A 13,392-nucleotide genomic window follows, 5' to 3' on the forward strand; every position below is an offset into this window, starting at 1 on the left:
TAGCACAACAGGCGGGACATTCTAAAACGCTTAACGTGAAAAACGTTTAATGTGGCTTAACGTACGTAAACAACGACCAGGGAAACCCAAATTTTTGTCAAACCTTACTTGTAGTAATAAACACTAATTACTGTAAAAAGAACGAACCCTTACTCCACAGATAAAGTGAATAATATCACGTTAAGCGTTTTCTCCCCCATAGAAGTCCATTATAAGGAAACAGCTTAAAGTGTTATGATCCAAAAGCGCAGACAAATCAATAAACTTGACAATGAACACTTTGTTGTCCCGTTGTTTGGGGGAGTTGACCCTGTTCGCATGGCTCGCGTAGATCATTACCTTATGAATAGCGCTCTCAGCGCGAGGGCGTGATCATTAGAGACAGGGCCGTTTCTAGGCAAAGGCGAGCTAGGCGGTCGCCTAGGGCGCCACCAGCTGAAGGGGCGCCAATGAGCGCACGTACTGGCACTTGATAATGAGCTGGGACAGGAGAAACCTGTACCTGTCTATACTTTCATGCTTATTACAAAATTAAACTGAACACAATTACAATGTTCTCAGTTCGTCAATGCGTCCACGTTAAGCTGTTACCTTATACTGGACTTTAATGGGGGAGAACGCTTAACGTGATATTATACGTTATAGCTACGCTGAATAAGAAGAGCTTGTTCTTTTGACAGCAGAAAGTGTTTATTATAAGTTAAATTGGACAGAAATTTAATTTCCCCCGGTCGTTGTTAAGGTACGTTAAACCACATGAAGCTGTTTCCTTATAATGGACTTCTATGGGGGAGAAAACGCTTAACGTGATATTATTCACTTTATCTGTGGAGTAAGGGCTCGTTCTTTTGACAGTAGTTAGTGTTTATTACAAGTAAGGTTTGACAGAAATGTGGGTTTCCCTGGTCGGTGTTTAGGTACCTACGTTAAGCCACGTTAAGCGTTTTTCACGTTAAGCGTTTTAGAATGTCCCCAACAGGCAGCTGTCTTTTGACACAGACTTTTAAGAAGGGATGGATGTTTGCTTCAAGTGATAAGACAGGTAAGTGAAGTTATATTATCTTGCTGTATGTGTCGTTTTCTTTATGTTTTCTCACTAAAAGCCACCAAAAAGCCATTTTAAAGTGATTAAGTAAATAATAATAATAATAATAATAATAATCCCCAGACCAATTCAATTAGTGTGCCTCCTCTATTTTAAAACCCACGAGCCGCCACTGAATTTCATAGCTACAATTTTATGCATCTTACATAAAAAAAACTTTATTAAATGCAAAACTAGCATGCAACTATTGTACGTGTTGGTGAATTGGTGGCAAATTCATATGTTTTAGTTTTTTTTTTTTTACTAAACATCATATGTTTAAGTATGAATCAAATAATTTGAATTTATACGAATATACGACTGATCTGTCAAAATGTAAAATAGTTACATGTTGTTATGAGATTGGGTTGTCAAAACTGTTTGTCATGTTGGAAATGACTCCAAAGTTGTAATTTGTGTAAAAACTACTTAATGTTGAAGTAATTTTAAATAAATATTTTAATAAATAATTAAAATTATTTATATTTATTAGTTAAAGACCGTCTGGGTCTGGGGCTAGGGTAGAACAAAAAATATATACTGTATAGCAGGCATTCAAAAAGTAAACCGCAGAAGCAAGTTACCAGTTGTAATGTGACCTTCGTATAAAAATCAACATAACGGAGCCTGAAGCTGAAGAACATAAAATATATAGAAGGAGTGAAAGCAGAAGAGCAGAACATCTCAGAGCCTGTTATGTACAGCTGACTTAAGTTACATAATCAATAAACACCACACATGGATTTCCAACCCCAACAATGCCTCTGTCTGGAATAATCCTGTTAGATTTAGAATCGGCCTGTTGCTGACCACAAAACTCTGCTCGGAGTGTCATGTTCTCTTACCCTTCAACATGATTTCAGCTTCTCACATTATTTCTATGAAGGTGTGGGCTGAATGTGCTTTATGATTGCTTGTAATGTGGGACACAGGCTGTGTCCTCATCTGCCATCACTCACATTAACACACACACACACATACACACGCAGAGGTCTTGATCAGTGTGAAACACATGAAACACAAAGCAGATATGGCCATAAAGGATGAGTCATCTGTGCTGGCCATACTCAAAGAAGCGTTACTGAGATACACGCCACACTCTGCCAATTCAGTTTAAATATAATTTTGTCTGCTATAAAGGCACGTTGTTACATCAAATGCACAATTGAAAACCAAAACATTCATAATATTTAAAATTCATGCGTGTTGCAACAGTGCTATTTTCCAACCTCCCTCTAGCAAGTGAAGTGAGAGGTCACCAACCATAGACGATGCAAAATATATCTACACAAAATCAAGAACAAGATGTCTAATTCACCCCCCAAATAAATAAATAATATATATAATATATATAATATAAAAAACATATATAATAAAATTAAATTAAAAAAAATTATATTATATATATATATATATTAGGGATGCTCCAATCAGGATGTCATGGTGATCGGCCGATACAGATGCCGATTCTATGGGTGTGTGTTTATATATACATAATAAATATACACAGTACACACTCATAAACAAACTTTTATTTTGGATGCAATTAATCGCGATTAATCGTCTGACAGCACTAATATATATATATATATATGTTTGTGTGTGTGTGTGTGTAAAATATTTAGCATTATTTTTATATAATAGTCTAACTATTTTTTTTAATTTAAAATAATAAACAAAGTATTGTAAATAATAGTTTAAGTAAATTCTAAATAATAGTATATATTTAGTGAATTATAAACAATGATAAATTAAAGCCAGTGAAAAAACTGATACATTAATACATATGCAAATTCAATATAATTTATAATGTATTTATTTCAATTTACATAATATGCATATTACAGTAATGGAATTTTGGCGTGATGAAGATAATTGTTATGAAAATTATGCAAATATACAGGTATAAGCATAGTTAAATAAATATAGTTAATTAATTTATTAATTATTAGATGTTTTTGGGGGGGAATGCAACCTGGATATGTTTTGATGGGAGATTCTTTTTTTTTTTTTTTTTTACCCACAAAGCCACTCTTTTCTCCAGAGAGAGGGCAGCGATTAATTTCTAGCCACCCGTGGAGATGACATTCGGGGGTGGAGGCGATGTGGGCACCCAAGTGTTTTTCTCTCTCTTTTTTATGAATGGAATAAAGAAAAGCAATGAGAAATCCAGCATTCCCCCGCAACCCTCCATCCTACTGAATCATCAGTGTTTGTCAGACAGTGTTTCTAAATCACCAAGCCAATTTTCACCTGTGACTCATCGCAGGCCTACCACAAGGATGAGGGGCTGAGCATTATTGCTTTGCATGAAAACGTGCAGCAGAGAGACCAGTGAAAACGTGCTAGAACACGCGCAAGTGTGCGAGGGACCTTGCAATCACCGACTGTGAAAGCAGTCACTCTATGACGACGTTTTGAAACAACTGTGATTCAAGGAGTGAAGAATGTAGCTACTGGTAACATCTGATGCTTGGAATGAATGTGAGAGGTATACAATGATGAATCAAAACATTTGGTGATGTTATGATTGCTAAAACATTTAGGTCATATTTCACCCCAAAACAAAAGCAAAAAACAAATAAAATAAATCTTGATGATCATTAATTTTAGACATTGATAATTAGGCACATATTTTTTTCTCAGAATTTTCATTAACACAATGAACCTGTGTAATTATTGATTTTTTTTTTTCAAATGCAAATTTTCATTATTCTTACTGTTAAACAGAATTTTCAGTATTAAAATCAAAACCAAAAAGTTAATTAAAATATTAAAATCTAAATTGATAATTAAAATATTAATTATAATAATATAAACTATAAAAAAAAATTATAATTCAATTAAAGGCAGCACAAACAAATATCTCATATATAGACTTTTACCAGACTTTTAAAAGTTGCTTTGTTTTTTCACTCAGAAGTCTTTATTTTCTTTATAAGCACAATATGTCACAATATGAAAAAAAAAATCTTATTTCTTTATTTGCTTGCTCTGTATGTGTATTTTAATAAGATCACTTAGAAACTAGAACATGTCTTCGATAAATACTTCGGAGAAACATATCATCGCTGATTAAATAACTGAGAGAATAGGAATCAGCACTGATGTTTCAGGTTTTCTTTTTTTAGACTAGTATTCCCACTAGTTGCAAGCTTAACTGCTGTGTCATTTGTTTAGCCTGTGATGATGGTTCAGCATAGGACTAAATGTTCTCATCATATTGCACATTGTAAAGCAGCCAAGCAGAGCAGTCTGAGAAATCCCCTCTGTAAACAGCATCCAGTTGTTTGCTCGTCATTGCTCGTCATTGGACATTGCTCGGAGTGGTTTGGACACGTAAATGGGTAAAGAATGTGCACATATATCTGTGTTTATATATGAACTTCTGTCCACAGATGTTAGAGTAAAGTGCAACTGCACTGTGTTCCAATAACAGAAGTATAAGATAGTGAAGATTGTATTGGCCAATAGTGACTGTGCAGGTTATCAGTGTTGTTGTCTCCCGCCTAAATGGGAGGGTCACAGATGCTGTTTTTAGCAGCATGTGTTTGAGGCACACCTTCTTCGCAACCGAAAGGGATGATGGTGAGAAATAGAGTTATTATTCCTTGCCTCTGGCTCTAACCTCAAACAGAAGCAACACAGCTGAGCTACACCCATGGCCTCACTTGCACCTCCTCCTCGCAATGACAGTAAGACATAAAACAAAAGTCATCATCTGTGACATGCGTATAATAAACCCTATGAATGGCTATGAATTCACACCAAGAGCAATAATTATAATGATACCAAAGGACGATAATATTCTGTTTATTATAACTGTGCACTGCAATTTTGTCATCTTTAAATGCTCTTTAAAGTCGGGTGGATTCTGATTGGCTGTCAATGTTTTTTTAACATTTATCAGTTGGAGAAAAATTCATGCTGAAACTGACTCCAACGTTATCATTCCTCTTTGTCATTATCGTTAGTTGTGGTGTAAAGTCACTATTCTCAGCATTAGAAAGATTATTAAAGCTTTATAGTTGTCTTTATCGAATGGAATTTAGTGCGATAATTATAAAATAACTATAACAATAACGATATTAGTGTCCACACCAATGGACGATACATTTATTATAAGCATGCATTGGAATTGTGGTCTGCCGCTTTAAATGTTCAAGCTCTTTAAAGTTGAGTGGGTTCTGATTGGCTGTCAATGTTTTTAACGTTTATCAGTTGGAAAAAAAATAACATTCTGAAACTGACTTCAGCGTTAGTGGTCCTCTCTCTCATTATTGTTAGTTGTGGTGTGAACGTCACTATTCTCATAGAATTAGAAAGATTATTTAAACTTTATAGCTGTCGTTATCGCCCTTGATGTGAACAGACCTTTATCGAGGAACAGTCACAGCAAACCTTACAAATTGGCCTGAACATGCCATTACTGGCCACAAAAAGGCCCGTTCCAAGAAGATGGTCTGAATTTAAAACCAGACCGGTTTGTATCCACCCAGTCGATAATCTATCTGGGTGGCTTCTTTGGCTCGGTTCAAAACCCACAATGTTTTGTTAATGTTCTCCTGGTTGTCAAATACCGGCCGGAACAGAGGGGGAGAGAGATGGAAGAAACATTCTGTTCGCATCAATTATGATTTTCAATTGTGCAAAGCCGAAAGGAGAGACAGAAGTTGGGTGGTTTTTTTTCTCACATGTGCTCACGTTTTCCGGGGAGGAGGACTATGACTCATTGGCTCCAGGCGTTGAATCTTTGTCTGGACTTCAACCAGAGATCCCACCCCCCAGAGAGATGCAGCGATTGTGAGTCCTTATTTGCTCTTCACTGTCACAGCCACCAACTTACTCACCACACCACGGCATGAGTGTGAAAATACCAGTGGATGCAGACCACCTGGCGTGTCATTCATGCTGTTTGAAAGGACCAAAGTGTGCCGAATAATGTGTGACGGAATATAGCCGCTCAACCTCATCTGCTGTGGGGCTTTTGGAGAAGGTGCAACATTCTTAACGCAGCAAGAGAACTACTTTGGAATGTTTTTCCGCCCTGCCCCCCTCACCATGGAAACTCCACTGGCTGTGCAAAAACAGCACAAGCGTAAAGGCATCACGTGTGCAACCCAACAAGAAACAGAACTCATTCATTCAAGAGTCTCATTCATTCATTCGACTTCGTTCACATACGACCAGCTGTGCACATTGCAGTGTGTCAGGAGCAGGTAAGAATAAGCCCCACAACGGGGCTCCTGGGTATCCAGTGATACGGAGAGCGACAGTAGCAATGTGCACACCGAATCGCTCTTTAGACACATGTGTTGTTGGCTCGTGGTACATGCATAAGTTTCCACACAGGTCTGTTTACAGTTGCGAAACAATCAATAGACCTAAAAGTGGGCTAAAAGTCCCAAATGTCCAGTCCATAGGTCACAATCATAAAAACCTCAAAATCCAATAAATGAATATATTTGTAAGTGAAAATAAAGGCAGGGGCAGGTATATATATATATATAAAATTTGTGGGAATTTGGGGATGAAGTTGTACCATAGTTGTCACAATGCAGAAAAGAAAGAAAAAAGAACAGAAAATAAATTATATATATATATATATATATATATATTCCATGGTCTGTCTGAATACTGGATTCTGATTGGCTGGCAGGTATGCATTAAAAGTGATAAAACTAGCGGTTTCTCCAGTAATGGCTGTAATCAAAGCAGCTCCGCTCATGAATGCTACTTTATCAGATCAAATGAAAATGCCATCGAAACTTTTCTGAAGACAGTCAATTCCCTTCAGAGATAGATTCATATAAAACACCCGCGCCGTGTTATGATTTTGAAACGTACAGTGCTCATGTTTATTCAACGAAGTCAAACGGCACAAATAAATCAATGTATGGGAAACACTGGTAATGTATATAGAAATATCGGAAATGTGTTTAAAAATCATATCACCGTTATTGAAAAAAATTATATCGCGATACATATTGATATTGAATTATTGTCCAGCCCTATTTTGTTCTGTGTCAAATGGTGGTCACCATGGCTGCGGCGTTCGGGTCTCATTGAATAAACAAACAGGGCTTTGAATGTGTGCTTTTTTTTGCCACCTGCTTCATCATAGCCTTCTAGTTCTGTAAGGCTACATTTTCAAGTGTTTTTCAATTAGGTGCAATCAGAACAAACAAATGCATGTGCTGCACAGGACACATGTTCCAAACAGACTGCAGAACAAAATCTTATTTCAAACATCTCCGTTTTGAATAAATAAAGACAGTCTCCCCCTGTTGCAACCATATTATGCATGAACAAGGCAAATTTTTTACAAAAACATGTATACGTGTAAACAAACATTACTCTATTTAGGTTTTGTTTTGGTTCTGTTAATGTACAGAAGAATTGGTGTTGTTATTGACTACATAAAAATTTACTGTAAATGTCAGTTTCGTGAGTTCTCGTCACTGTTTGTGAAACGGCAGTAAGTCTTTTTTATGGCCGTTGTTTGTCTTTAGTGTCTGTATGAGACTCAGGTGGTGTGTCTGGAAAACATGCTGGTCTGAGCCTACGTGAATTCAGGGTTTGATTGAAGATGATTGCTTGCGTTGTCATTTTGGACCACTGGTATCAGCAAGACTTTGAATCTCGCAAATAGGTCCAAAAAAGACAGTTGAGTTTTTGCTTTTATATTAATGCCAAACCAATACAGTGAAAGACAGAACATTCTTTCTCCATTAGGTAATTTCATGCCAGCTCATGTTGTATTGTGTGATGGTGTTTATTATTAACGTTTATGGAAATTGGAGATTAAAGTACTCCCTTTTTCCCCCACAGGTCAGTGATGGTCCGTGCTGGTTAGATCCTGCTTCTTAAGATGTCAGCTTCAGATTCGGACTATTCCATTGACTGGCTGGCCAGTGACGATGAGGACAACGATAGTGAGTTAGAACCAGACTGTACCAAAGCGCAAGGACAAACCAACTTGCCAAAATCCCCCTCCTCGGGGGTCATCCAGGGGACCCAGACTTGCCAGTCACTCTCAAAGAGGAATGGAGATAAAGGGGAGGTAATGGACAAAGAGAACATGAGCTCTTGGGGAAGTTCTCCTTCCAGCTGCGATAGTTCCGACTACAGCGAAGACGGTGGCCATTGTCACCTGGGACAAGAGGCTCGGACCAATTACAGCCGGTGCCCTGAGAGCCCTGTAGGCAAAAAGAGGCAGGCACTGAAGAGAACATGCAGCTCCATGGTCCTGGAGCAAAGGGAGAGGCAGCTCACACCTGAACAAATGGAGAAAGACAGGCTGTTCGCTTGCAAGGTGAGACGTGCCACTTTTTGACTCGTTGGCATGCCAGGGAAGGGACATGGTGTTCTTAAAAGCAGCCTTATCTCCTACATGATCTATCTCCACCAGAGCAGAATAAATGTAAAAAAAAAAATACTCGAAGCAAAATAGGGATGGAACGATTACCGGTTTCACGATAAATCACGATAAAATGCCCTGACGGTTAGTATTACCGTTTAAAATTTAATTATCATCAAAACAGTGTTTGATTATCGCGCTTTTGAAAACTCGCGGTAAATCCTGTCCAGCCAGCATCAATTTGAACAAAACCGTGATAATATTGATAATCGTGATAACTTTGGTCACTATAATCGTGATATGAAATTTTCATACCGTTACATCCCTAAAGCAAAACCACTTCCAGGAAGACCCCTCCTTCGTGTGTTCTTACTAGGTGAAATGTGAATGAGTCACACGAGGCCACTGAACGAAGAAACTCAATGTTTTCCTCTACCTTGTAGAATTGCAATGATAACTCATTCCATTACATTTGCACAAATGTGTGAGAGAGTAGATGAGTCACTTTGTTTTGTATCACAGTGTCGTTGTTCTTCTGGAAATGATGAGCCGTACAAAGGAAATGTCCTAACTTGATGTTTTTTTTTTTTTATGGTATTTGACATAGTGTACCATCAACATCCTGAAACGAAAACATCAAAAACTCTAGAAATGTTCGAGAAATGCTAAATGTGAAAAGCTAAACAAGGAAATACTGAATGATGCTCTTTGTTTTGCAGTGCTTGGAGCTGCAGTGTTACATTCAACCACTGTCCTCGATCCTTAATGGCCTCCGCTCAGGCAGATACCGAGAACGTGAGTAATCCTTCATTCGTTTATATTAGTCTTCTGCATATCCAAAACCTTACCTAGTTAGCTCAGTATACAAGAGAACAGCCAAACTAGAGGCAGCAGGCCATGGTACGAGAAGTGTCATGAGATTTGGGGCAGAGATGCATCATGAATATACATGAAATGAGGCTCTCATATCAACCACAGTCATTTCCTGGTGGCACATGCTACCTCGCTTAGTCATAATAAAACGTGCATGGTTGAAAGACGCACGTCTAAAGCAGTGCAAACCGCACGCCTCCAAAAATACCCAAGGACCTCGACTGAAATACCAAAAGCACTATAGAGATAAGCTCAAGGTTTTGGATTTGCTGACTCCTTTGTTTTCCTGACTAGTGGTATAAAATATTCTAACATTTGACTCAGTGTTTTATGTGGCTGTTGTAACTGTTAATAAAAATACTGTAAAATCTGCACCGTCACACTGTGTCCTAACCAGGTGACAAAGAGTAATTAAAAGCTGTCCGTTTTTGTCCTAACTAGCCAGGTGACACTGTTTTGTAGGTCACTTCATTTTCCATTTTACACCGCGTTAATATCACACTCCTTATTAAACATCAAACCTAGACAGGGAGATACTAATTATAAAAGTTAAGAAACATCTCAAAGTTCCCTCAAGTCAAGTAAAATGTAAAACCATGAAAGTAGTAGCCATCTAAAAAAGCATGGTATTACTGTTCTTAGTGTTAAGCGTGCAAACAGAGAACCACCCACGCAATATTCTGGTTGACTGACTGTTACATTGCACAGCGTTTTCACTTTCAGTGCGGACAGAAAAATAACTTGTTCCCGAAATCTTGATGCATAGTGGCTGGTTGAGACACAAATTACTGTAAAACGCCAACAACTGGTATTAGCAATATTGGGTACTTAAAAGTTCTATTGGCTAGAACCCCACATGTGCTAGAAAACAGGTTGCGTACAAGGCGGACCTGCTTATAGGGGCTCTGTCTGGGACCGCTGTCAATGCAAGGGCTATGGACGACACCAGACTTCCTGGCCACAGAGACAGCAAGTCTGTCCTGCCACATGCTTCACAAGAACCCATCTGCCTTGCAGACATAGCATGGCCTGTCAGAGACAATAAGCTGGCATTGCTTGTAAAAGAGAGAATTTAAGCTGTATGTTCTTCTTTTCAGGCCTCAGCACTTTTCAAGAGAGTGTGGCCATGGACCGCATCCAGAGGATAATGGGGGTCCTGCAGAATCCCTGCATGGGGTGAGTTTCCTGCTGTTTCTCTTCACCTCACTCACGGGCGGCTTGAGGGTGGGCTTTAGTCAGCACAGCACTCCATCACGGATCGATCGTATGGATGTTGTGTCCATTTACTTAATCTACCTCAATCCACTTTCACCTTCTTGTGAGGGAATCTTGTTTCAGTGCTTTGTGTTTACGCACATTAGTGGCAAGGTTGAATTCTCCCACATCACTTGCGAATGACATTTACGCCCTGGGTCGGGTCTGGCTCGGAGGCTATAAGTGAACGAGTCAAGGTAATGTGAAAACACATGGCCTCACAGCATGATGCAGCAAGGGGGGCCGCAGGGCCAGTGCGGACCTGCCACCACAAATCTAAAAGCGGCTGGACAAGAATAGAACTCAAACGCAGGTCGTTAAAAATGTCCCAGCTCCCTTGCGGGAGTAGCCTGTCATCCGATTGATTAGCCTTCCTCTGGCTAGACAGTGCAAAGACTATGATGTCATCTTTGGGAGGAGTCCGTGTTCTCTTACATCAAATGACCTCATAATGGATCGGGCTGGGCTTAGGTGCGTCGTTTACTTTTCATCTTAACTGCATCTGGCACGCAGCCCAGGTCTGCTCTCATTGTATTGCATTGTGCTACTTCACGAAGTCCAATATTCACGTGTGAGTGCAGAGTCTAGAACAGTTGGTGTACTTTGGGCTGCATCCAGCAGTGTTGCAACCTGTGCCACATGCAAACCCGCCTGGCAGAAAATACGCCTGAAACGGGCCACTAAAAACATAGATGATGGGGTTTTGGGTGGGGTCTTAATTCAGGCCATCTGATCGAGGCGCTGAGCCAAGTAGACACGGGCACCGAAGCGGGAGCGTTGCTTCCTCCCCACCACCTGACCCCCATCATCATTCCATTGTGCCAGCTGGCAAATCCCACAACGCAAAGACACATCAGAAAAGAGAATATAAAAGTAACTTTTATGGCAGCAGCCGTTTAAATTTAAAATACTGAGAATGGGGCCATAGCAGATTCTTTCGTCATGTGACTTGCACTAATCCCCATTAACCATCTGTCGGGGGCTGGTGTGAGTCAATGGGCACCATGTGCGTGCGTCTGCATCACTGCTCCTTAGCGCAACTATTTCTTGTCCCCGTGACGTGGACGCCAGTGCCCCGCTCCAGGCTTATGTCTATATTTAGAGGCGAGGGAAACGGTTGCTCTCCATGCCACGTGTGTACACAAACATGTGTGAATCAACACAGGAGCTGTTCTCATTTTTAAAAACACGTTTGTGTGTCGGTGTGTACGTGTATACTTGATGCTGCGTACTTGCGGTTAAGTGTTCTTTCAACTCGTCTGACACCAAACAAGGTGTTACAGAACAGTAGACTTTCACTTTGTCACGTCAAGTCTCTAAACTGTTTTTTAGTACATCGGTGGGTTACCAGACTTAAATATTGTCCTTCCTGTGCCATGCAGAGAGAGGTATGTCAACATCATCCTGAAAATGGAGGAAATGTTGAAGAACTGGTTCCCTCACATAAAACCTCAACGAAGCGACCAAGCCAACACTGCAGCGCTGATGGAGGAGACGACCCTGTCTAAGAAACCCAAAGTAAGGCACTTGAAGAGCTGTCACGAACGTGTAAGTTAAGACGAAAAAGGAGAGAAAAGGAGAGACTGAAATACCCATTATACTTTAATCACTGGACCAGAGAGGAACAGGACAGACAAGAAGGGATTAAAATCTATTTTTACAGTTGGACAGGTATAAAATGCACATCTCATGTTCGCTAAGAACAATGACGGAGCAGAACAGGTAATTTTGGAAAGCTTTCACAAGACAGATAAAAGTCATTCTTAGGCTGAGAACTTAGGACATGCATTCTAAATGAGATTTTTAAAAATATTTTTTAGTCTATTTTGAACTTTGTCTTAAAATCATAGAAAACTGATTGCAAATATTTGCGTTGAAATCTTAAAAGAAATTCTCCCTCTTTCAATATTTTACAGTTGTCTCCAGCTACATCTCCCCTGCTCACTGGCATTGCAAATCCTGCCACCACAAGTGCCCTTTCCATGGGTAACAAGGCAATGAGAGTCAGCGACCTCACTCCCCCAGGGCCCTACTCTGCAACCAACCTAAAATGGCTCCACACATCACCTATCTGCTCCCTGATGGTCGAACAAGCTCAGGGGACAGTTCGGAACTTTCTAACATCCCACAGGGACAGGGAAGCGACACAGGACAACTCCGTGTCCTCCAGCACGGACCGTCTATGTAAGACAGAGTCTGCTCCCAGTCGACCACCTCCGGCCAAGATTAACGCGCCATGCCTAGAGAGACTTCTTAAATCCACAGAGAGTATCATCACCCAGAAAGCCCCAGTGGGCTTGGGTGGCATGGCAGCTGGTGGATGGTCCTAGTCCTTCGAAAAGGCTCTGGGAGATCAGAGCCTAGCTAGAAAGTGACTGCCCTCAGCTGGTCTGGAGTCACCCGACTCCAGCGCAATCTCTGCTTCCATTCTAGCCTTGCGGAGAGGCACAGAACGCAGCAGAGGGAGTTCAGCGCAGTTCAGCAAAACAGTGACACGTTCAGTTACGAACTGAAAAGTGTCGGAGTGTGATCTTTGTGCGTGTCTGATGTGTACGTCTGCATCTATTCCCTTTCTGTTGAACTGCAGAGTGAGCTGTAGCAGTGCATGTGCGAGTATGACGTGTGTGTGTGTGTACTTGTTTAACTATACTTGTGGTGGCCAAATGTCCTCACTTATATTGTGAAATAATATGACCCATTAGTGAGGACATTTGTGTGGTTCTCACTAGTTAAAAAGGCTTATAAATCGGCCAGACATTTATAAGGCCACACAAACGTGTGTGTGTGTGTTTGTTCACTTCAGGAAAGAAGAGTTTAATGA

The 13,392-nt window shown here is 40.1% G+C and overlaps 1 protein-coding gene across 1 annotated transcript; it reads left to right on the forward strand.

The window, feature by feature from the left end:
• The first annotated feature begins 7,452 nt into the window (after positions 1-7,452).
• On the forward strand, positions 7,453-13,199 carry ciartb (circadian associated repressor of transcription b). The gene is made up of 6 exons (XM_016575331.1): positions 7,453-7,819; positions 7,916-8,399; positions 9,164-9,239; positions 10,415-10,493; positions 11,954-12,089; positions 12,488-13,199. Exons 2-6 carry the CDS (start codon positions 7,956-7,958, stop codon positions 12,899-12,901), a joined length of 1,149 nt encoding a protein of 382 aa, XP_016430817.1. The 5' UTR covers positions 7,453-7,819; positions 7,916-7,955; the 3' UTR covers positions 12,902-13,199.
• Positions 13,200-13,392: the final 193 nt, after the last annotated feature.

Source organism: Sinocyclocheilus rhinocerous, unplaced genomic scaffold (genome assembly GCF_001515625.1).
Source record: "Sinocyclocheilus rhinocerous isolate Xijiao unplaced genomic scaffold, SAMN03320098_v1.1 scaffold204, whole genome shotgun sequence".
Taxonomy (NCBI): Eukaryota; Metazoa; Chordata; class Actinopteri; order Cypriniformes; family Cyprinidae; genus Sinocyclocheilus; species Sinocyclocheilus rhinocerous.